General features: G+C 46.6%; 1 protein-coding gene and 1 pseudogene across 2 annotated transcripts; one reads left to right on the top strand and one right to left on the bottom strand.

Moving 5' to 3' along the window:
* Positions 1-7,703: 7,703 nt before the first annotated feature.
* LOC123397034 lies at positions 7,704-8,396 on the bottom strand (annotated as a pseudogene).
* A 13,371-nt stretch (positions 8,397-21,767) lies between these two features.
* LOC123400060 (protein SHI RELATED SEQUENCE 1-like) lies at positions 21,768-23,679 on the top strand. Of its 2 annotated transcripts, none has more exons than XM_045094459.1 (2): positions 21,768-22,754; positions 22,848-23,679. In XM_045094459.1, the coding sequence occupies exons 1-2, from the start codon at positions 22,163-22,165 to the stop codon at positions 23,282-23,284; spliced, it is 1,029 nt and encodes a 342-aa protein (XP_044950394.1). In that variant the 5' UTR covers positions 21,768-22,162; the 3' UTR covers positions 23,285-23,679. The 2 variants fall into 2 exon arrangements, with proteins under 2 accessions (XP_044950394.1, XP_044950395.1); XM_045094460.1 differs by having other exon boundaries at positions 21,769-22,736.
* The last annotated feature ends 2,764 nt before the right edge of the window (positions 23,680-26,443 follow it).

Genomic DNA, 26,443 nt, shown 5'->3' with positions numbered 1-26,443 from the left:
CCTTAATTAATTAATCTTAAATTCATACAAAACACATACAACATATGTTAACTATGCAACCCAAATCATTCGGGTACTACATTTGGACATTGTCATCGGATTATCAAATATTAAAATGTTCTATCTACATATAACTATGAAGAACATCATCCACAGCTATCCTTCTCCTTCTCGGTGCCATTTTCATTTTCCTCACGGAAATAATGCACATAAATGCAAAATAGATCGAAACCGGATCTGCTCGTCGTGAGAGCTATCCGACTCGTCGTTGTCCTCCTTCTTCTTTTTGGGCGGCAGTCCGGCCATTGCACGCACCACCTGGGCTCTTAGGGCGAGGGTGCCCGTGTTCCTCTGCTGTCGCTTCTTCAGGATGCGAGCACAGATGACTTCCTTCCTTGTGGCACCATGCACCACCGTATCCACCGCCGTCGCCATGTCGGCAGCGAGGCGAGCCTCGACCAGCCTAATCCCCTCTTCCCACGCCAGGCACACCAGTCCCTGTAGGACTCATCCTCCGACGGGCCGAAGATGGGAAGACTACCGGGCCTCGATGATCCAGCCCTGGCGGATGCGAGCGCCCGTTGTGTCGACACAATGGATGCATGCTGGACATATCCCCGTCGATTAGGCGTAGTCCTCCCGGAGGGAAATGCGAATGGACATAGCCTCCTCCAATCCGCACAGGACGATACCACGGTCGACAGATCTGAACTGATCGAAATCAGATCCGCTGACTGCTATGCTGGAGAAGGTCGGAGTTCTTTGATCGGAAGCTTAGAGTGGAGTGGACTAGAGGGAGGAGCGTGGAGTGGCTAGAATTTTATCCACCAAACGGTTGAGGACGAATATATATGGGACCGGATGGGCGAATGTGAGGCGAATCGATGTAATGGACGCGCTAGTCGCGTCCGGGCCATCCCATATCCGCCCGAGTTTGGCTGGATATTGGGGTGTTGGTAATGCCGGGTGTCGGTGGCCGGTTCGAGCCGCTCATTTGGGTCGCTTGTTTTTGATCGGTGAGTAATTAGGTCGTCCGTTCAGATTTTTGAGTATGATTAGGACGTTCGATAGTGGATGCTCTTAAAGTGATGGCCGGAGCATAGCCAGCACAGCAGCGGAAAGTGTTTGAGGGGAGGACCGGACGGGACGGCGAGGTTGGCGCTGGAGTGCTGCCGATCGCTGGCGGTGGTAGCATGCGGCTCGACTGGTGCTTGTGGGCGACGAAGATCAGGATCAAGAAGGAACGATGTACAGTTTTTACAGGGGGTAGAAGAAAGAGATCTGTCTGTTTCATTTTCATCCAATGGATGGCAACAAAATGACTGACCCGAAGACATTTTCCAGTCGAATGGTCCTTAGCCGTCCCAACCTTTCCCACTAGGACACGCAGTACGTGGCCAAGCTTTGACAATTCACGCCAGCTAGCCGATCGAGATCTCGTACCAGAAACTGAGCTGTGAGCTCGACCGAACATCACCAGACCCCAGTAGCTATCCTGGGTTAGCTCGAGCTCAAAAACAAGATGGAGAGTGGAGCGGAGTACGTTTGCCCGCGTGGCCGGCCGGCCGAGAAAGGCAAGTCCCAAGTAGTACCCACCCGGCCCTGCCTGCCCAAACGGGACGCACGGCGGAGCCGGCCGGACGACCGATACCCTTAATAATTCGCAGCAGTCCCCTTGCTACCACCAGAACGCAGATCCTTTTCTAATCAAAGAACACTTTTAGGTACGTGTGATGTGAAGCCGCTGGACGGATGGACGCAACGTGCATGTTGGTCACTGCAGCCCGGGGAGGCGAGGAGGACCACAAGGGACACAAGGTTTACGGTACTCCACACAGCAGCATCGATACTGTAGTACCACCCGCACAGCACAGCACACCGCCACCGGTCGCTGTTGCTTCCGTTCCACTGGGCAGCGAGATAGCCGGGCCAAACTAGAGGTGGACCGATCCCGGTCGCGTCACGCGTTATCCTGCTCCACTGGATACACACCACCACCACATCCACATGCCCCGCTCTCGCTCTCGGCCGATCTCCACCAATCCCAAATCTAGGCGACAAGTAAAACTAAGCGCCGCGCGCGTGAGCCGACGGCGACGGCGATCCAGTTAATCTTACGCGCACATTGACTCGCGGAGATCGAGCTCGTAAACGGGGAAGGAAACGCGTCGACTACTACCAATGGACCTTGATCATATCCTTCACTCTTTTCCAGCCAGCCGCTCATCCTTCCCTATGAAATACTCCTAAGGGTGTCACATAGGTAGAAAAATAATGTAGCAAATTAATTTAAAAAAGAGAGAAAGCATTATGATGATAAAAAAAATGATGCTAAATATATGAACCTACTATGTAAAATGACTATCAATCAATGCGTGAAAAAGTTTAATAATTAAATAATTCTACTACTCCCTCCATCACAGTATATTGGGCGTATCTCCAAAACGATAATTTTTCACTATTAGAAGGAAATGAGACGCATGACATTAATTAGCCTATTAATAGAGGTGTTTTGAAAACCGTCTCCATCAATGCATGCGAGGAAGTCGCTCGTTTAGTGGACGGTAGTTACTAATGCGTCAGTTTTGTAATTAATTAGACGTGTTTACAGCTCGTCGGCTCAGTTTTTCCTACCAATAAAAAAACATCTAGGTTCGAGAGCCTTATGAGATACGTTCAATATACCGTGATGGAGGGAGTACTATACTTACGAGCTAAACATCCATGCATTGAAGAGACTACTTGCTAAGGTTTTCCATACATTAGCACCTCATCTGAACATTGATGCATTGAAAAAGAGGACATCCACAGTGTGAGTATTTGGCGCCTGTAAGACAGCCTCTACGCATATGAACACTGCCTCCATACATTGAAGTCTTGGAGACGCCTCTATGCTTAACACCCGTCTCCAACAATTTATGTTGAATGAAACATAGGTGCTGAAGTGACTGATGAGTTGCTTGATAAACGTAATCATATCTAATTAAGTTGTCGGTCTAACTTTTTTTTTGCGAATAAATTCTTGCATGACTCAAAGTTTAAGAGGTACAATCCCGTCCAACAATATCCAACAATATCCAGGACCTCATTTGGACCAGAGCCTAGCCAAACCACGGTTCGACATTGCGACCTATAAAAGTTGGTCATGAAATGACTAACACTATTACAGTTTCGACGGATATGAGTAGTGCAAAAAATCTCTCTCACTCATACTACTAATGATCTCTCTAATAATAAAAGCATACTTTGATTTGTTTCCTTGTCCATCGTTGATTATTGTGACCACCTCCAAACAATCTGATTCAATCTCAACAGGTAGACTACTCCATTGTAATGTCAACTTAACACCCTGAGAGATAGCTAATAACTCAGCTTCTAAAAGATCAGTACATGTGAAGAGGTACCGGCAAGAGCTAAAATTAATGACACCCTCATGGTCCCTAGTTATCATGCCCGTACCTGCACTACCTTCCGAAAAGATCCATCGATATTCAATTTTAGTCGTCCCACCTCTGGTCTATCCCAAGAACTAGCCACAACGATTGCTTGTAACATCAAATGTAGTTCTTTCATGCTGGTGAACCATAATAGCTATTGACTTTCCCTTCAAAGAATCATTTGAGTTGCAATATAAAGTTTGCAAAGATGATAGGTAGCTAGATAGGAACCGGACCGATACATCTATATTAGGTGCTGGTTTAGAATGAACGATATCGTTCCTTAGGTACCAAATTCTCCAAAGCAACATCATCAAGCAAACACGCGATGGCTCACTAGTATCAACAATTAAGTTTATGAACCAGTCTTTGTCCAGTTGTACTTTGGTGCGATCTGGGAGGTCCCAAACTCCTGACATTACAGTCCAAAGGCGAACTGCCCCCTCACATGCATAGAACACGTGAAATGTGTTTCCTTCGGTCATGCCGCACACTGGACAAATAGACAAAAGCTCCAAATTCCGTTTCACTTTATTGTCCCAAGTAGCAAGAGAATTAATGGCAAGACGCCAAGAGAAGGATTGCACCTTGGGCGGTGCTGGGCAGCACCAGATAACTTTCCACACATTCCTCCTTTCGTCTCGTTGAGCTATTGAAGAAGCGATCAACGGGTTTGCAATATTGTCAACTGCTAGCTTGTATGCTCACCGTACACAAAATATCCCACTTTTCTCAGGAGCCCACGCAATAAAATCCTCATCACACCGAGCTGAGGGTCTAATTTTCTGAATATCTACTACATCAACTGGAAGAAAATGTTGCCTGATCTTGTCCATATCCCATTTACCATGTATAGTTAATAGTTGTGAAACCCATTTGAAACGACACCGTCCCCTCGTGTAATTAGGCTTCCTGTAGGTTCACGAGCAATCCATCTATCTCGTTAGATATGAACTTTCTGCCCATTCCCAATCCTCCAAACAATACCTTTTTTCAGTAGTTCCAGTCCATGGGCAATGGCCTGCCAAGTAGGTGAGGGGCTACCCAAAAAAAATAGTATCCAACAAGTTTATTAGGAAAATACTTCGCCTTTAACAACCTTGCACACAGACTATTAGGAAACTCCAATAATCTCCAAGCTTGCCGAGCCAACAAAGCCTGGTTGAACACCCCCATGGCTGGTAGTCCTGGCGATGGTGGGCATGGCGGATCCATCATTGAATCTTCACGTGGATGGTCGGCATCGTGATGAGGGATTCGATGCACGGATGGAGGACCTTTGCGAGAGTACGGGCGGCGACATACATCTTTATGACAAAACTTTGTACGGTTTCAGCCAGCCGTGAGATCGGAATGATGCGGCTTTCGGTGAAAACTGCGACTGACTGTGGTCTTGATGGACGATGGGGACGTCTCTTACGACATTTTCTTCTCGAGGCATCATCGTTGAAGGTCACGTCAACTCGATCGGGGTGTTTCGAAAGACACCCTAGATCTGGGTCTACTGGATAGGACGATGACGACACCTTCAGTGTCGTTCTCCCTTCTCGGGACATTATGTTGGAGCAAGTGTTGGCTGGAGAGGACAAGAGCAGGAGCGTTGTTACGTCTACCGCAAGGCCAACGACGGATACCAGTGGCATGGCGCAACAAAGATTCGATGACGGGGGCGTGGGGATGGATGCGTGCATGATGGTGACGTTGTGTGACACCGTGGTGGCGTCGACGATAGTCATGGCAAGGTCGGTGTGTCACTACGTGCTCTCGAGATGGATCGATGGAAGATGACGATTGTGGTCTCTGAGAGTGTGCCGGACCGGTGTGTGACCTAGTCCCCACATTATGGCTTGACTGGAGCATCCCGCTTTAGATGTTAGCCTTTGGTGCGATGTATATTTGGTATTTGGCTCGGACATTCGTCACTCCCTTCATCAAGTGAATAGGAGTAGTAAGAAGTGTTGCCAACATGGTGGCTTCAGGCTTACTGATGTATTACTTTGTCCGATCTTTATGAATAATTAATAAAATGGTTGCATGCATCATCAAGATGCAGAATCCGAGGATGTATCCTCCTTTTCAAAAAACAAAAAACTTCCAACCCTTGAGGACAAGACCGCCCCCATCTCACTCCATGAGTTTGCAAGCTTGTGGCATCAACGGCCCACACGGTTTTAGTCCAGTATGTTAGCACGACCATTTTCATATATTGCATGACAATACTAAATCTTTCGGTTGAGGTCATGAAAAAAATTGTTTCACTTCGATATGCCTTCCTTTTGGCTGGTTATGACAAGGTCACAGGTGGTAAATGCAAGATCAAGTAGAAATAGGTGTACGAATCCAAAGTTCAAGTTCGCTTGGGTATTTTAAATCTAGAAAATTAGCCATTGTCCTCCTCATTCATTACCATTTCGGTGGAATGGTTGGATTCAGTCAAGCCTTGGGTTTGTGTGGGGAACCCTTTGTGATGAAAGATAAACACATCATTGTGGTCGCCAACATGGTGATGTTTGGAGATGGCCTATATCCCTCCTTTTGGGACTCTGCTTCGCTGGATGGGGATTAGACCCAAAGACATCGTTCTGCAGATTTTCAATCTTTCCAAAAAGAGGGGGATGTTTGGTTCAAAACACTTTGCAAAATAACTTCTCGGTCTACCAAGTGTATATTGTCGGAATACACAATGTTATCCATCTTGCTGAGTTCGTCAACGTATGGGGGAAGCTCTCACACTTCCATCTCATACCCAATGTACCAGATTCTATATGATGGAAGCTTCCTAAATATGGCCTTTACTCGGCAACGGCGGCCTATAGTGCCCAATTCCTTGGTTTGGTTGACATGAAAATGCCCCTCATTGTGTGGAAAATTGAGCTTAGACAAATGCAAGTTTTTTTTGTTTGGCTTGTTATCAATAATTGGATTTGGACGGTCTACTGGCTTTGGTGTCATGGATGGACTAACTACAACCTTTGCCTTCTCTGCAAACAAGTCTAGGAGTTGGCGGCTCATGTTATTTTCCAATGCCCCTACACTATGAGAGTTTCAGAGATGACTAGGGCCTAGTTCTTTTGAGGAGACAATGGAGAACCTTGGTGTGGAAAATCTTCAGTCAAAAGAACTTGATTGCATCTCCAAAATCAGGAGAGGATTCTCCAAAATCCTACTGCAATCCAAAATCTCCAAAATAGTTGGATTTTCCAAGAATCTCCACCCGTCTTGTACACACGAAAATGAGTGTTTGGATCACGTGACCTCGAGCAGGGTCAGCGCTGCCATTGGCCCTGCATCGCCATCCCGAACCTCGGCGACGAAGGTCCCGACTCCCGCCGCATCCCATCTTCTCTCGCTGCCCCTCTGTCGATTCTAGACTCCAGCGATGCCGGCACCCCTCTCCAGCCTCTAGACACCAACGAAGTTCGCCGCCCCTCTACCATCATTGGATGCCAACGCAGCCAGCCATCCCTCTCCTTGAAATGAATTAGCCGCGAGTGGTCTCCTTCTTCCAGCCCTCGGCGAGCATCCCTCTCTTCCTCTTCTTTGTATGCTAACTGCTAGATGGATGTATGTATTGAGACCTTCTATATTCTTCTCTTAGATGGATGGATATGTGGGTTTCTATGTGTTTTTTGGATGGAAGAATGATGATGTGAACAAAGAGTACAAACTATTAGACATTGGTACTATATGAATATTTATGAATGATGTTGTCAGATGAACATGTTGTTCGTCTCTTTTTCTTGTCTTCTCTATTGTCATTTTTTGCTACTGGATAAATAATATTATTTGATGGATCAATATTGTTGTTCGATGCTCATGTGAGTATGACGAGTGGTAATGGTAGATATTTCTTAGAACAACAAAGGGCAATACCAACATTTCAATACACGACTCAATCCACAATCTCGAACTGCAATATTAGAAAAGAACTCGACGACAAATTCTGTGAGAAGCAGATTTTGTGAGAATTTTTCAAAATCTTGATTCTGTAAAAATCATGCGCGAAAAGAACCGGCCCTAAACTTGGCTTGGTCTCACTACTAGAAAAAAGGCTGTTAGTGGCGCACCTATTTTGGCCATTAATGGCGCACTATAGGTGCGCCACTATTATCACGCCATTACTAATAAATAGTAATGGCGCACGCCTGGTGCGCCACTGTTAATCTACATAACAGTGGCACACCACCTGGTGCGTCATTACTATCCCACACACTAATGGCGCAGCTAAAGTGCGCCATTACTAGGCCCAGAAGTGCGCCACTGTTGTTACTCCAAGGGCCACTGCGTGTAAGAGTCGTCGTAGTAGCCTTGGTCGAGGCTCATCTCATTGTTGTAGCACAACCCCTACGTCGTCGGACCGTCGGTGGCCACGCCGAACCCGCCTGCAAGAAGACTGAATCACTCAGTCGGCCTATTGGATCTAATTGAAGCACATGAAGCAACAGGAAGCAGAGCAAAGCCACGCAATCCGTCGGAATCGATCCACCGCCACCGGAGAAGAAGAATAAGAAGAAGAAGAAGAGGAAGAAGAAAAAGGAAAATAGCATACTACATACATGAGGTCTTTGCGCCGACGTGTCCGAGGAAGGCGCAAAGCTCCATCATCTGCATGTCGATGCCGCCGGTGGTGCAGAAGCCCTGGTTCTTGAAGAGGGATGCGGCGGTGATGAAGGCCTGCTAGTCCCAGAAGCCGACGACCTTGGCGATGGGGAAGTTGCGCTTGGCAAAGAGGTTCTCGAACTGGTACACCTTGAAGAAGTCGGTGATGGTCTGGTTGCAGGAGTACCATGTCTCGGAGCACTCCCACCCCTTGTTGCACACCTTCTCCTGCGACTCCTTGAGCTTCACCTTCCATGTCCCCGCCGTCAGGATCAGCGCCAGCGTGCCGCCGATGAGCACCGCCGCCGCCCCCAGCAGCAGCACCGTCACCATGATCTTGTTCCGCGTCTTCCGCTTCATCTTGTTTCCCTTCTTCTTCTTCCCGGAAGCTCGGGTGCTCGATCTGGATCTCGCTTCTTCCCGGGAGCTCGGGTGCTCGATCTGGATTGCTTCGGTGGTTTGGTGTGATCTGGATCTTTGGGGAATGCGGTAGCTGGTGGCCGGGATCTGGTGAGGAGATAAAAATTGAGAGTGGGGATGAAAGCGAAGTGGCAACCGCGTGGTGCTACTTCTCAAACAACAGCGCCAGAAATTGACACGTTGACGGAGATTGGGCTTGCGTTGGTTTTTCCCTTGAAGAGGAAAGGGTGATGCAGCACAGGAGCAGTAAGTATTTCCCTCAGTTTGAGAAACAAGGTATCGATCCAGAAGGAGGGTCTCGTCAATTCCAGAGTACCTGCGCAAACACAAACAAGCTTGCACCCAACGCTTCAAATGGGTTGTCAATCCCTTCAAGATTGTTTGCAAAGTGAGATCTGAAGGCGGAAAGTGCAATGAAGTAAAAAAGTGTAAGGCTTAAAATATGGTGTGGAGTAGACCCTCGGGGCCATAGTGTTCACTAGAGGCTTCTCTCAAAATAGCAAATATCAAGGTGGGTGAACAAATTACTGTCGAACAATTGATAGAACCGCGCAAAGTCATGACGATATCTAAGGCAATGATCATACATATAGGCATCACTTCCAAGACAAGTAGACCGATACTTTCTGCATCTACTACTATTAGTCCACACATCGACCGCTATCCAGCATGCATCTAGTGTATTGAGTTCATGACGAACAGAGTAACGCTTTAAGCAAGATGACATGATGTAGAGGGATAATCTCAAAGCAATGATGAAAACCCCATCTTTTTACCCTTGATGGCAACAACACGATACGTGCCTCACTACCCCTTCTGTCACTGGGTGAGGTCACCGCACGGTATGAGCCCAAAACCAAGCACTTCTCCCATTGCAAGAATCATAGATCTAGTTGGCCAGACAAAACCCACAACTTGAAGAGAATTACAAGGATATGAAATCATGCATAAGAGAGATCAGAAGAAACTCAAATAAGATTCATAGATAATCTGATCATAAATCCACAATTCATCGGATCACGACAAACACACCACAAAGGAAGATTACATCGGATAGATTTCCATGAAGATCATGGAGGACTTTGTATTGAAGATCCAAGAGAGAGAAGAAGCCATCTAGTTACTAGCTATGGACCCGTAGCTCTATGGTGAACTACTCACGCACCATCGGAGAGGTCATGGTGTTGATGGAGAAGCCTTCCGGGTCCGAATCCCCCCCCCCCCGGCAGGGCACCAGGACGTCTCCCAGATGGGATCTTGCGGAGACAGAAGCTTGCGGCGACGGAAAAGTGATTACGATGCTCCCCTGATTTTTTTGTGAATATTTGGGAACATATAGGCGCAAGATGTAGGTCAGGGGACCTCCAAGGGCCCACAAACCTGCATGGCGCGCCCCCTGGCCGTGGGGTGGGGGCTTGTGGGGCCCCTGGGGCTCTTCTAGCTTGGCTCCCAAGTCCCCCGATCTTCTTCCGTTCCAGAAAAAAAATCTTTTTGGGGATTTTCTTCCGTTTGGACTCCGTTTCAAAATCTCCTCTGAAAGGGGTCAAAAACATGGAAAAAACAGTAACTGGCACTTGGCACTGAATAATAAATTAGTTCCAGAAAAGATAAAAAAAGGCATACAAAACATCCAAAGTTTGACAAGATAATAGCATGAAACCATCAAAAATTATAGATACGTTGGAGACGTATCAAGCATCCCCAAGCTTAACTCCTGCTCGTCCTCGAGTAGGGAAGTGATAAAGAATGAATTTTTGATGTGGAATGCTACCTAGCATAGTTGTCCTTTGCAACTTCTTTCACGTGGCATGAATGTTCAGATCCGTACGATTCAAAACAATAGTTTGCTATTGACATGAAAACAGTAATACTTCAAGCAAACTAGCAAAGTAATCATGAACTTTCGAAATAACAAGGCCAAAGAAAGTTATCCCTACAAAAATCATATAGTCTGGCTATGCTCCATCATCCTCACACAACTAATGTAAATCATGCACAACCCCGGAATTGGCCAAGTAATTTTTTTCGCACTCTTACTTTCTCAAACTTTTTATAACTATCACACAATACATGAGCGCGAGCCATGGATATAGCACTATAGGTGGAATAGAGTGTGGTGGTGGTTGTGAGACAAAAAAGGAGGAGATGGTCACATTGACTCGGCGTATCAATAGGCTATGGAGATGCCCATTAATAGATATCAATGTGAATGAGTAGGGATTGCCATACAAGAGATGCACTAGAGCTATAGGTATGTGAAAGCTCAAAAGGAAAACTAGTGGGTGTGCATCCAACTTGCTTGTTCACGAAGACCTAGGGCAATTTTGAGGAAGCCCATCATTGGAATATACAAGCCAAGTTATAAAACAAAGATTCCCACTAGCATATGGTAGTGGAAAAGCAAGAAGCTCTCAATCATGAAGAACATGGTGCTAACATGAAGCACAAGTGTGGAAAAAGATAGTAGCATTGTCCCTTCTCTCTTTTTCTCTCATTTTTTTTATTTGGGCTCTTAGGCCTCTTTTTTTTCTCTTTTTTTTTGTTTTTGGGCTCTTTGGCCTCTTTTTTTTATTTCCTCACATGGTAAAATGCTCTAATAATGATGATCATCACACTTTTATTTACTCACAACTCGAAGATCACAATGATGACTACTCCATAGGAATTGCCTCCGGCACTGTACCGGGATGTGCAACGATCTAGTATGATCATGCAATGGCAATATGAGAGTGACGGCACAAGTCATGAGACGGAACGGTGGGAATTGCATGGCAATATATCTCGGAATGGCTATGAAAATGCCATAGTAGGTAGGTATGGTGGCTGTTTTGAGGAAGGAATTTGGTGGGTTTGTGCACCGGTGAGAATTGTGCGGCGCTAAAGAGGCTAGCAATGGTGGAAGGTGAAAGTGCATCTATACCATGGACTCAACATTAGTCATAAAGAACTCACATACTTGTTGCAAAAATTTTTATTAGTAATCGAAACAAAGTGCTAAACGCATACTCCGAGGGGAAGGGTTGGTAGGTGTAAACCATCGCGTGATCCCGACCTCAACACAAAGGATGACAATCAATAGATCAATTATGCTCCGACTTCCTAACATAGCGGTTCACCATACGTGCATGCTACGGGAATCACTAACTTCAACACAAGTATTTCTAGATTCACAACACCCTACTAACATAACTCTCAATATTACCGAATCCACGTCTCAAAACTAATTGAGAGGAATCGAAACTTTTCTTTCTACTCAATGCACATGAAGATGGAGGTTTTTGCATCCTCTTTGGGTACCTAGCACATGGGACAAGTTTCATAGCATAAGCCAACTACCAAATCATGCACCGCTGTGCTCTAAAGATATAAGTGAAGCACAAGAGCAAAAGTATCTAGCTCAAAATATATAAGTGAAGCACTAGAGCAAAGGTATCTAGCTCAAAAGATATAAGTGAAGCACTAGAGCAAAAGTATCTAGCTCAAAAGATATAAGTGAAGCACTATGAGCATTCTAGCAAAATTACCCTGAGTGCATGTCTCTCTCTCACAAAAAGGTGTGCAGCAAGGATGATTGTGACACAACAAAAAGAAAAGACTTCTATGGTACAAGACGTTCCAAGCAAAACACATATCTTGTGGTGAATACAAATATAGCTCCAAGTAATGTTACCGATGGATTGAAGACGAAAGAGGGGATGCCTTCCCAGGGCATCCCCAAGCTTAGGCTATTTGGTGTCCTTGAATTTGGCTTGGGTTGCCTTGGGAATCCCCAAGCTTGAGATCTTTCCACTCCTTATCTCTTTTCCCATGAGAACGTCACCCAAAACTTGAAAACTTCACAACACAAAACTTAAACAGAAACTTGTGATAACATTAGTACAAAAAAACAAACTACCACTCCTTTTAGTACTGTAGCAAACTTGAATTCCATCTAGATGGGCTACTGTATTCTCACTTTTCCATGGCTAGTACCCCCCCCCCCCCCCGATACTAACCATAGATTCATCAACACAAGCAACCTACTCAACAAAAACAGAATCTGTCAAAAACAGACCATTCTGTAGCAATCTGTATACTTCGTATACTTATGGTACCTCAAAAAAAATTGAAAAATTACGATGGTCTAGGGAAAAAGCATATCAATCAGCAGCAAAAATAATCAACTCAAAAGCTCTTTCTGAATAAAAATGAAAAATCATCTCGTGAGCAGAAAGTTTCTGTCTTTTTCCAGCAGGATCAAACAACCATTACCAAGACTAATCATAAAGGTTTTGCTTGGCTCAAACACAAAAAGAAACACAAAAAACACAATCAAAACAGAATTATGAAAGTTTGGACGCAACAAAACAGAAATAAAAAGATAAATTCATTGGGTTGCCTCCCAACAAGCGATATTGTTTAACGCCCTTAGCTAGGCATTGATAATTCAATGATGCTCACACAAAAGACAAGAATTGAAGAACAACGAGAGCATCATAAAGCATGTGAAAATCACATCTAAGTCTAACATACTTCCTGTGCATAGGCATTTTATAGGAAAACAGATTGTCAAGACAACCAATAGTTGCCATACGCAAGGAAGAAGAAAGAGACAATAGCAATCTACACATAACGAGAGGTAATTTGGTAACATGAAAGTTTCTACCACAATATTTTCCTCTCTCATAGCAATTACACGTGGGATCATAATCAAATTCAACAATGTAACTATCACATAGGATATTCTTTTCATGATCCACATGCAAGCAAAGTTGACGCTCTTAAAAATAGTGGGATTATCATCAACTAAAGTCATGACTTCTCCAAACCCACTTTCAATAATATTGCAAATATCATATTCATCATGAGGCTTAAACAAATTTTCAAGATCATAAGAAAAATCATGGCCCCACTCATGATCATTGCAACAAGTGGTGGACATAGCAAAACTAGCATCCCCAAGCTTAGGGTTTGCATATTTTTAGCATGATTGTCACTAATAGAATTTATAGTGAAACCATTGCAATCATGCTTTTCATCAAAGGAGCCCTCGTGAATCACTTCATAAATTTCTTCCTCACAATTTTGAGATTCACGCATCTCAAGCAAAACTCCATAAAGATAGTCAAGTGCACTCAACTCACTAGCAATCGGATCAACATAATTGGATCTCTTAAAGAGATTAGCAAGTGGATGAGGATCCATATCACTAGATTTTCAGCAAGCGAAGATGAAAGCATATTGAAGGCACATGGCACACAAGCGAACAGAAAGCAAGCGAGAGAAAAGGGCGAACGAAAAAGGCAAACGAAAAAAGGAAAACAAAAAAAGCAAATTGGTGAAGTTGGGGAGAGGAAAACGAGGGGCAACTGGCAAACAAAGTAAATGCAAGAGATGAGTTTGCGACACTTACTTGGATGAGTTCTTGACTTGATCTTCCTCCCCACCAACGGCGCCAGAAATCCTTCTGCTACTTCTCAAACAACAGCGTCAGAAATTAACACGTTGACGGAGATTGGGCTTGCGTTGGATTTTCCCTTGAAGAGGAAAGGGTGATGCAGCACAGGAGCAGTAAGTATTTCCCTCAGTTTGAGAACCAAGGTATCGATCCAGAAGGAGCGTCTCGTCAAGTCCAGAGTACCTATGCAAACACAAACAAGCTTGCACCCAATGCTTCAAAGGGGTTGTCAATCCCTTCAAGATTGTTTGCAAAGTGAGATCTGAAGGCGGAAAGTGCAACGAAGTAAAAAGTGTAAGGCTGAAAATATGGTGTGGAGTAGACCCGGGGGCCATAGTGTTCACTAGATGCTTCTCTCAAAATAGAAAATATCACCGTGGGTGAACAAATTACTATTGGGCAATCGATAGAACCGCGCAAAGTCATGACGATATCTAAGGCAATGATCATACATATAGGCATCACGTCCGAGACAAGTAGACCGATACTTTCTGCATCTACAACTATTACTCCACACATCGACCGCTATCTAGCATGCATCTTGTGTCTTGAGTTCATGACAAAAGAGAGTAACGCTTTAAGCAAGATGACATGATGTAGAGGGATAATCTCAAACCAGTGATGAAAACCCCATCTTTTTACCCTTGATGGCAACAACACGATACGTGCCTCGCTACCCCTTCTGTCACTGGGTGAGGTCACCGCACGGTATGAACCCAAAACCAAGCACTTCTCCCATTGCAAGAATCATAGATCTAGTTGGCCAGACAAAACCCACAACTCGAAGAGAATTACAAGGATATAAAATCATGCATAAGAGAGATTAGAAGAAACTCAAATAAGATTCATAGATAATCTGATCATAAATCCACAATTCATGGGATCTCGACAAGCACACCGCAAAAGAAGATTACATCAGATAGATCTCCATGAAGATCATGGAGAACTTTGTATTGAAGATCCAAGAGAGAAGAAGCCATCTAGTTACTAGCTATGGACCCGTAGGTCTATGGTGAACTACTCATGCATTATCAGAGAGGTCATGGTGTTGATGGAGAAGCCTTCCGTGTCCGAATCCCCCCTTCGGCAGGGCACCAAGACGTGCCCTAGATGGGATCTTGCGGAGACAGAAGCTTGCGGCGGCGGAAAAGTGATTACGATGCTCCCCTGATTTTTTTGGGAATATTTTATATAGGCGCAAGATCTAGGTCAGGGGACCTCCAGGGGGCCCACAAGCCTGCATCGCGCGGCCCCCTGGCCGCGGGGTGGGGGCTTGTGGGGCCCATGGGGCTCTTCTGGCTTGGCTCCCAACTCCCCCGATCTTCTTCCGTTCTAGAAAAAAATCTTTTCGGGGATTTTATTCCGTTTGGACTCCGTTTCAAAATCTCCTCTGAAAGGGGTCAAAAACATGGAAAAAGCAGGAACTGGCACTTGGCACTGAATTAATAAGTTAGTCCTAGAAAAGATAAAAAAGGCATACAAAACATCCAAAGTTTGACAAGATAATAGCATGAAACCATCAAAAATTATAGATACGTTGGAGAAGTATCACACGGCGCCGACAGGGGGAGGGAGGAGTGGTGTCGGACTGTCAAAAATATCTAGCTGCTCTCTGGTTACCAATGCCGCACCTCCTAAGAATGCGCCATTGGTAACCAGCGTTACGAATGGCGCACCTTGTGTGTTGTGCGTGATACGTCCATTTTGCATCATGCTTTCATGTTGATATTTATTGCTTTATGGGCTGTTATATTACTTTGTGGTACCATATTTATGTCTTTTCTCTCTTATTTTGCAAGGTTTATGACTATAAAGGTGCTCTACACATGTTTCTGAAGGTGTGTGTTTGGTTGGCGTGAATCGAGACTGGGATTTGTCACTCCGTATGACGGAGAGGTATCTCTGGGCCCACTCGATAATACAACATAATAATGAGCTTGCAAGCAATGTGAGTCAGGAGTTAGTCACGGGATCTTCAATTACGGAACAAGTAAAGAGACTTGTCGGTAACGGGATTGAACTAGGTATGGAGATACCGACGATCGAATCTCGGGCAAGTAACATACCGATGGACAAAGGGAACAATGCACGGGATTGATTGAATCGTTGACATCGTGGTTCGATCGATAAAGATCTTCATAGAATATGTAGGATCCAATATGGGCATCCAGGTCCCGCTATTGATTATTGACCGGGGAGTGTCTCGGTCATGTCTACATAGTTCTCGAACCCGCAGGGTGTGCACACTTAAGGTTCGGTGACGATTTGGTATTGTTGAGTTATATATGTTGGTGACCAAATGGTTGGGATGAGATATCAGACATCACTAGGAGCTTCATAATGGTTGGGAGTCCCGGATGAGATATCAGACGTCACTAGGAGCTTCATAATGGTTGGGAGGTAAAGATTTATATATAGGAAAGTGGTATTCGGGTTCCGAAAAGGTTTCGAGTGTTTCCGGTAGTGTACCGGGAGTGCTGAATGGGTTTCGAGAGACCACCGGGAGGGTCCCACCCATCCCGGGGGGCACATGGGCCTAGGAGGTGGCGCACCACCCCCTGGTTGGCTTGGTCAGCCAGCCCCAAGAGGCCCATGCGCCAAGCCTAGGTGGAGGAGGTGGAGGAGAGTCCTCCCAAGGGTTTCCACCTCCCTTGTGGGAGCTGGACTCTCCCCCCTTATTTCGGCCGAACCTCTCCTCCTTGGAAGAGGGACCAAGGCATCCCACCTACCCCTTCGTCCTATATATAGTGGAGGTCTTGAGGGCAGCCACCGCATGAAAAGCCACGTGCAACGCTCTTCTCCATAGATCGTCTTCTTCCTCTATATCGGTTTCAGTATTGCTTGGCAAAGCCTTGTCGGAACAGCTCCACCACCACCACTTCCATGCCATCGTACTGACGGTGAACTCATCTACCTATCCACCCTCTGTTGCTAGATCAAGGAGGGGGAGATCGTCATCGATATGTACGTGTGCTGAACGCGAAGGCGCCGTCAGTTCGATACTAGATCGGGATGGATCGTGATTGGATCGCGGGACGGATCGTGATAAGATCGTGGGACGGATCGTGATTGGATCGCGAAGATGTTCGACTATACAAACCGTGTAATATACGCTTCCGCTTAGCGGTCTACAAGGGTATGTAGATGCACTCAACCCTATCGTAGATGTTAGTCTCCATAGATTGATTTTGGTGAGTGTAGGAATTTTTTTTGTTTCCCATGCGACGTTCCCCAACAGTGGCATCATGAGCTAGGTCTATGCGTAGATGACATCACAATTAGAACGAAAAGGAGTTTGTGGGCGTTGATATTCATATTGCTGTCGTCCTTAGTCTTTTCTTTGTTCAACGGTATTATGGGATGAAGCGGACCGAACCAACATTACTCGTCCCCGTACGAGAGACCTGTTCCATGGATAGACATGTAACTTTGTTGCATAAGATGGCTCGCGGGTGTCTGTCTCTCCCACCATAGTTGAACTAGATTCGACAAAGGCGGTCCTTGGAGAAGGTTAAATAGCAACTTGTGTATCACCGTTGTGGTTTTATGTAGGTAAGAATCGTTCTTGCTAGATACCCATAGCAGCCATGTAAAACATGCAACAACAAAATTAGAGGATGTCTAACTTGTTTTTGTCGGGTATGTTGTGATATGATATGGCCAAATACATGATGTTATATATTTGATGTATGAGATGATCATGTTGTAATAGTTAAGATCGACTTGCATGTCGATGCTACGGCAACCGGCATGAGCCATAGGGTTGTCTTTTATTATTGTATGACATGTGTGTCAATCATTAAGCACTATGTAATGCTTCACTTTATCGCTAACTGGTAGCAATAATAGTAGAAGTGTGGTTGGCGCAACAACCTTGATGACAACACGATGATGGAGATCATGGTGTTGTGCCGGTGACGATGGAGATCATGTCGGTGCTTTGGAGATGGAGATCAAAAGCTCAAGATCATGCCCATATCATGTCACTTATGATTTGCATGGGATGTTAATCCTTTTGTGCACCTTGTTTTGCTTAGGACGATGGTATCATTATAAGGTGACCCCTCACTAAAATTTCAAGATAAAATTGTGTTCTTCTCGAGTGTGAACCGTAGCGACAGTTCATTGTTTCGAGACACCATGTGATGATCGGGTGTGATAGACTCTACGTTCACATACAACAGATGCAAAATAGTTTTGCACACGCGGAACACTCGGGTTAAACTTGATGGGCCTAGCATGTACATAGATGGCCTCGGAACACACGAGACCGAAAGTTCGAACATAGTCATATAGTAGATACGATCAACATGGAGATGTTCACCATTGAAGCCACCTCATCTCACATGATGATCGGATATGGGTTGGTGAATTTGGATCATGTACCACTCGAATGACCACCGGGATGTCAATTTGAGTGGGAGTTCTTAAGTAATATGATTAATTGAACTCATTATCATGAACATAGTCAAAATATCTTTTCAAAATATGTAGTAGATGATTAGCTTGTGTTGTAGCTCCCCTGTATTTTGATATGTTCCTAGAAAAAACTAAGTTGAAAGATGATAGTAGCAAGTATGCAGACTGGGTCCGTAAACTGAGGATTGTCCTCATTGCTGCACAGAAGGTTATGTCCTTAATGCACAGTTCGTTGTGCTACCCCAAGCGTAATTTGTGTATGTTGTGAACATCTGACATACACGTTTTGATGACTACATGATAGTTAAGTGCGTCATGCTTTCCGGCTTAGAATTGAGGCGCTCAAGACGTTTTGAACGTACGGGAACATATGAGATGTTCCAAGAGCTGAAATTAGTATTTTAGGCTCATGCCCGTGTTGACAGGTATGAGACCCCCGACAAGATTGTTTGCCCACAAAGTAAAGGAGAAAAATCTCAATCGTTGAGCATATGCTCAGATTGTCTGGGTGCTACAATCACTTGAATCAAACGGGAGTTCATCTTCCACATGAGATAGTGATTGACATAGTCCTTCCAAGTCACTGCCACCAAGCTACCGAGCTTCGTGATGAACTATAGCATACCAGGGATGGAGAAGATGATCCTTGAGCTATTCGCGATGTTTGACACCGCGAAGGTAGAAATCAAGAAGGAGAATCAAATGTTGATGGTTAGTAAAACCACTAGTTTCAAGAAGGGCAAGGGAAAGATGGGAACCTTCGAGAATGGCAAGTCAGTCGTCACTCCAATGAAGAAACCCAAGCTTGAACCCAAACCCGAGAGTGTGTGCTTCTATGATGAGGAGAATGATATCTGAGGCGAAACTACCCAAGACAGTTGGTAGATAAGAAGACTGACAGCGTCAATAGAAGTATACTAGATATGCCTCTTATTGATGTGTACTTTACTAGTACTCCTAGTAGCACATGGGTATTAGATATCGGTTCAGTTGCTAAATGTTAGTCACTCGAAATAAAAGTTACGGAGTAAAGGAAGACTATCTAAAGTCGAGGTCACGACGAAGAGTAGTTTAGCCGTTGGCTTTTCTAACGTTTGTGTGAACTTATTTGTCATGAACTTGCTTGTGGTTATCTTATTTGTGCGAACTTTGCATATTTTAGATGTTTGAAATCATCTTGTCTATGTTGTTTCTACGCCGGCCGAGCGCGCTTGATTTTACGGTGCGTGCTAAGAGCATCTCCAACAGCCGCGCAAAAAGGGACGCGCGCGGGGGACCGAATGATGCGCTCCAGCGACGGTGGGAAAACCGCGCGCGAGGAAACCTCTTGCGCGCGCGCGCGAAAAGGCGGGAGCTCACGCGCCATTTTTGCGGCGCCGCGTCCCGCGCGCCTATAAAAGCGCAGCGCGCTGCCGCTCCCTCGCGACACCGCTCCGCTCTCTCTCTCTCTCTCCCTCTGCCTCTCGCGCCGCGACCGCCCAGCGCGCCGCCGCCGCCCCAGCGCGCCGCTCCCGACGCGCCACCATGCCGCCGTTCTGCGTCGGGCTACCGCGGCGTCCGCCAGTGCCCCAACGGCGGTTCTACGCCGAGATACGCTCCGACGATCTCCGGCTTAGCCTCGGAACCTATGACACGGCGCACGAGGCCGCCCGCGCGTTCGACGCGGCGGCGTGGCGCCTAGGCAGGCCGCGCCGCCAAATGAACTTCCAGGACGTCCACACGCTCCAGCTGGCGTTAGACGTCGCCCCACCGCCTCGTCTAAACTACGCACAAGACCGTGCGGAGCACACTGCGCTGCAGCGCCGCCTCCTCGTCGCCCAGGAGGACGAGCGGGTCATGGCGGAGTGGCGCCGGCGCCACCCGGAGGACGTCGCCTACGAGCAGGAATATTGGGCAAGGCGCCGCGAGGAGGACACGCGCCGGCGCCGCGAGGAGCGGTTGGACAGGCGTCGGCGGAAGGCATTGGCGAGTGCGCAGGCCGACATCGTTAATGCAGGCGGGAGGTCCTTCTTCACTGAAGAAGATGAGCGTTGGTTGGACATCTGGCTGTCAACATCTGACGACACCAACGACGATGATGATGGTGCAGATGATTGGAGCGACTGGGATTAGTTTTATGTTTTCGAACTATCTAGCACCGAACTATCTATCTATGTTTTCGAACTACCTATCTAGTTGCAATCTATGTAAAATAATTTTGTATCCTTTTTATTTTAATGCAATCTATTTATTAAAAAATGTTGGGCGCACGCTGCATTTTTGGACACTGCTGGAGCGGCGCGCGTTGCATTATAGCGCGGCTGTTGGAGGCAGCGTCTATCCCCGCGCTAAACCAGCCGAAACGCGCGCGGCCGTTGGAGATGCTCTAAATCGACATGCTGGCGCGTTAAAAATTTACAGCGTGCGTGTGATGAAGCAACTGTCTACTTAATGTAAAAAAGGTCAAAAAAGAAATTACTTGCTGCGCCTGGACGCGTCTGTGTTGGAGATGTTGTAATGGACGCCCGCGCCAGTCAACTGGTAGTACTCCATGCGAGTGCGACCATGCATGATTCTTCATACGGCGAGCGGGCCTGTGCGTGGTGGAGCCGGACCCGCCGCCGGCGTCCACGTCCTCGGGATCCCCCTGACTCTGTCCACCGCCAGTGTCTGCGCGAAAGCGTTGGAGTTTCAGCGCGTTTCCATGCACGGCCATGCCACGGACGAAGAATTGACCGATGCGGAGCACTGTAGCCGACGTGAGTGGAGGCAGGGATGGGAATCGTGAATCGAGGCCACGACCACGACGACCGCCATCACCATGGACGCCCCGGAAACGGGCCAAGTTGAGCGCGAAAAGCTGTCCGCATCTGTGCATGCGACACGGCAACTTCGAAAGAAAAGGCACGCGCGCGGCTGGCTGGCTCCCGTGTTTTCCGGCGGCCTTGACCGACCGTCCGGCCGCGCCGTCCGTGCGCCATCCGACGGACGGCGGTGCCTTCCGGACGCAAGACATAACGAGTGCGGTGCAACTGTGCAAGTGAAAGCTACGACGGCCGTGCGGTGCAACTTTTACAAGGCCGAATTGAATATTGCATTGACCGGCTAGCGTGTCTACGCGTGTTAGGGACATGGGGAGGGGTATAGTGCACGACATGCATGGCATGGCATGGCAATGGCATGGCGTGGGGGCAGCTTGATTCCGGAGCACGCCAGTGATACGGGCGGGGCGCGGCGCGGCAGGGTCCAGGCCAGCGCGCAGGCAAACATTTACTCGTGGTACATTCCATCCGGCCCGGCCCGGCCCGGCCACGGCGGCCGCGCGCCATGCTTATTCTATTGCGCCACTGTTGTGCCCCTGCGCCTTTTCCCTCGCAACATCAGCTGCAGCAGCCGCCCGCCGCGCCGCGTTGCCTTGCCTGTGCCCGTGCCTGTGCTGCAAACTACAAACTTGAAAGAGAGAGAGAGAGGGAGAGGGGGGAGCGAGGGGTGGAGGAGAGAAGGGAAGGGAGCAGGCAGGGCAATAAATGGCAGTTTTGGAGCGCGCAGGCACCATGGCGGCGTAGCAGGCCCTCTCTGTCGCCTCGCCGTCTTAACTCGCACGCGTCCCCCACCCCACTCGCTGCCACGCGGACTTTTACTCACCCTCCGGCTCCCTCTCGGTCCTCATCTCCACCTCCTCCATCTCCTCCTGAGAGAGACCCCTGCTCCCTTGTAATCGACGAGGCCTGGCCAGCACAGCTGCCGGACACACCACCGTAGTCCGTAGGTAGGAAGATAGATTAGAGACTACTCCTACAACAAGCTAGCGCATGGCGACTGTAGAGTGAAATAGAGGGAGATCGGCACGGCGGCCTATGGATTTGGGCGCATGGCGGGGTTCCCTCTAGGCACCGGAGGAAGCGGCCGCGACAGCCCGGCGTCCCCGCCCGGCGTGCACCCGTCCGACGCATCCACCTTCCTCTACGCCACGCGCGGGGGCGGCTTCCAGCTATGGGGCCAGCCGCAGGACCAGCACCAGCACCAGCACCAACTCACGCACCCCTTCTACGCCTCCAACCTCATCCGCTTCGCCACCGATGACCTCCCCGCTGGCGCCGCGCAGTCGCTCGCGGGCGCCGCATCCTCCTCCTCGTCCCGCGCCGCGCGGGCGGCCGCCCTGGCCGGCGGCAGCGCCGGCACCAGCTGCCAGGACTGCGGCAACCAGGCCAAGAAGGACTGCCAGCACCAGCGCTGCCGCACCTGCTGCAAATCCCGGGGCTTCGCCTGCTCCACCCACGTCAAGTCCACCTGGGTTCCCGCCTCCAAGCGCCGCGAGCGCCAGCAGCAGCTCACCGCGCTCGCCGCCTCCGCCGCCGCCACCACAGCCGGGGCTGGCCCCTCACGCGACCCGACCAAGCGCCCCCGCGCTCGACTCGCCGTCACCACGCCGACCACCTCCTCGGGTACGTACTATATACCACGTACGTGCTGCAAAACCTACACCTTCCATCCTCCATGCTCCGGGATCTGACGCTAAAACCTGTGTGTTTTTTTTTTTTTGTGTGTGTGTGTAGGGGATCAGCAGATGGTGACGGTGGCGGAGAGGTTCCCGCGGGAGGTGAGCTCGGAGGCGGTGTTCCGATGCGTGCGTCTCGGGCCGGTGGACCAGGCCGAGGCGGAGCTCGCGTACCAGACCACCGTCAGCATCGGCGGCCACGTCTTCAAGGGAATCCTCCACGACGTCGGCCCCAGCAGCAACGCCCACGCTCAGCTGCAAGCTGCGGCAGGAGGCAGCGGCAGCGACTACCAGTTCCGCCTGACCGGCGACGTGTCCCCGCCGAGCGCGGGCGCGGAAGCGGGCGACGCAGGCGGGGGCGGCGTCGGCGGCAACAACCACAACATCGTCGTGTCATCGGCTGTGGTGATGGATCCGTACCCGACGCCCGGGCTCTACGGCTCGTTCCCGGCCACCACGCCCTTCTTCCACGGCCACCCCTACCAGAGACAGTGACGGCGCACGCACGCCGACGGCGCCTCCCGCTGTAACACCGTGCCTCCACCCAACCCCTGGTTTCTTCGATCTGTCAATTGATGCATAAATTGATGCTCCTTCCTTCTCTAGAGCCTAGCTATAGCTTAGCTTAATGAGGCCCCGTAATTTAGACCTTTCTACTAGCTCTTCTTGGGAGCATCTGAGGCGATCAGTCAGTGACATACCCTGTCAGAGCAAATGATTAGAAATCTGACAGTTAGGATCTCGGGAATTAAGCGTGATTTCTTGCACTGCTCTAGCTTGTTTTTTTTTTCTCTTCCCGGATCTTCAATTGACAGTGTTCTTAACAATCTTGGTTTTCCTGCTACTTCTTTCATCAGAGCAATAATATATGATGCTAAGGCTTCTTTAAATTTACTTTTACCACGACGTACTACGTAGTAGCTTCTATTATCACAAGGTGCGACCACTTGGCTTTACTACTACTACTCGTTTTCCCTTTGCTCTTCAAAAGCTGCGCCCTAGAAACCTAGTCCCCTTTACTTGGTAGCTCGTGGATCCAAGATACTATGTCGCGTCCTTCGCCATAAGTTAATGGTGTGGTTCTGTTAGTTTTGTGGCTACTTGTACTATATTAGGATTTAGGAGTGAGCGGTATGCTCATTGGGGAGAGCAGTGCTAGAAAGTTTGTGACCAAATGATCAGCTGATTTGGAAGCTGTGATCGAGCCATGCGGCGATCCTTTGCTTGATTTCGGTGTATTTTATGTCTCCGAGTTTAGCAGATATGAGGGGGGAATGATTGATTGGTGCCGCATTCATCTCGTTTTTGTTTCGTCGTCTATGACTTGAACTTGTTTGTTGTATTGTTCATCCCATCGCATGATTTGTTTTTCCATCACCTTATGTTGCAATTGCATTGTTTTTTCATGTCATCTCACAAGAAATTATGGATATTTTTTTTAAATGATATCCATAAGTGCTACCTTTCCTACGATTACAGTTCATTTCAATCTGCTAAGTCTGCTTGTGAAATGGCATGCTTTGAGTACAGTAGGAGTAATAACAAATTAAGCTATTTTATCTATATATTTATTGTTTAAGAAATATAATTCGTGTTTTTTTTTGTTTTTTGCATGGAGTATAATTCGTGTTTGTCAATGAGAAAATTCATGTGTCTGCTGTATGCTCGTAGCAATTATGGTAGTGGGGTACTTCGTAAGCCGGCAGTTTTGATAGTGAAGTTGAACATTGAGGTTACAATTTGCAAAACAATTATACACAGCAGGCTAAATGAATTTGATTGGTTTGTGAACTTCCAAAGTTGCAGAGGCCTAGTATGTCTGTAATTTATTAACAACTTCATTTCTCTTTGAAGGATAATATGATTTTTTTTGTAAATAATGTTACCATCATAATTCCTATGGTTCCTTTATTTTATTTTGCTTTTCAACTTGTCTGTTTCATTATCTAAAAGAAAACTTAATCTATTTCAAAGGGTGCAACATGTGTATTTTCCCCTGAATACATACCTTATTTAATTTTCAGATAAACTAGTATCTTTTTTGGGTTTAAAGATGGACAACTTAATTTCACTCTTATGATATACTACGTTCATGCTGTGATTTTCCTCATAACAATATGTTCAGCACGTTACTATAAGTTCATGAATGGAAATGCAAATTGCTGAATATCGATGTGGTCAAATTGCTGAATATCGATGTGGCCATTATAGTTAAGCACTTTATAAGTAGTATTGGCCTGTCTAAGTCGTGTCTTTGTATTGTCTATGTTTTTATTGCTTAAGTTACTTTGTCTAGCATTGAACTACTTCTGAGATATGCACCTTATTTAATTGCCAGATAAACTACGTAGCAGATTAGCAAATATTATTGACACCTAGGATCCTTTTGGGTTTAAAGCTGGACATTAACTTAATTTAACTGTTATTATTTACTACTTTCATGTTGTGGTTTTCTTCACAATAATATGTTCATCACGTTACCATAAGTTCATGAATGGAAATGCAAATTGTTGAATATTGATTTGGCCTTTATATGTAAGCACTTTATTTGTAGTATCGGGTTGTTTAAGACGTGTCTTTGTGTTGTGTATGTTTTGGTTTGCTTCTTAGTAGTTACTTCCTCTGGCATTGTATTTCCGGGATATTGTACTTCTGGGATATGTAGTGCGTTATACGGAAATAATTTGGTTATGTCATTTGATAAGTAACTATTGGATAGCTAGTCATATATATGTGTGCATGGTAAATGCCTCTATCTATGGAGATGTATTAATTTTTAGAAGACTGTCTTCTAATCTCAGGGTTAAATTAGCAAATGCATCCACTATGCTTAGTTTCCAAGATATATATGTTTGTATTTGGAAACGTAGACATGATTAGGATTTCAATTGTAATAAAAATGGATATCTATTTTTTAGCACTGTAGCCATCTGGACCTTGTAGAACCGAAATTATAGAATTTTGTCTGCTAGTAATGGTTTTTTTGAATGGTAGTAATGTGTATTTTTTGTGAAATGCGGATGTATGATATCCGCAATCAAAGTTTTGACATACTGGGATAAGCAGCCTGTATATTCCTTTTCTTTTTGCCGGCTAACATGGTATTTTGTGTCTTATATCTTGGAGGGAACATCACACATTATTTTGCCTAGTTTTAATTAGACAGTAGATGCAATGCTTGTTTCTGTGTTTTTTATTTGCTTGTGAGCATTCAAGACAATGAAGTTGCACTCGTTAATATTTTACTGCATTTGGTGCTCAACTTCTACTAACTGTCATCATCCCTAAAAACCAAGAAGATGGATAGTCATCAATTAACAAGGGATGAATAGTCATTAACCAGCAATTGGACACTCTAAGGACTAACTTATTTGAACTATAGATGGGGAATGTGGAAGGGACAACCTGGCGACTTTATAGATGCTGGCGTCTCCACTCACTAGTGTTTCTGTACTGCATACTCCAGTGATCTGATTGTGATCCTTGTGGAACGTGGAAGGTAGCTAGTAGTGGTAATGGGCATCTCATATATACTGCTCGCGTAATCCATATCTCACTTTGAGCAAATCCCTAGGTTAAATAACTAACCGCGTGATACCTCTTCGCAATGGGCATCTCTTACTCATTCTCATTCCTCTATCCCTTTTTAAGCTT

Source organism: Hordeum vulgare, chromosome 5H (assembly GCF_904849725.1).
Source record: "Hordeum vulgare subsp. vulgare chromosome 5H, MorexV3_pseudomolecules_assembly, whole genome shotgun sequence".
Taxonomy (NCBI): domain Eukaryota; kingdom Viridiplantae; phylum Streptophyta; class Magnoliopsida; order Poales; family Poaceae; genus Hordeum; species Hordeum vulgare.
Note: the sequence above shows the minus strand (reverse complement) of the source record. Positions and strands in the feature narration are given on the sequence as shown.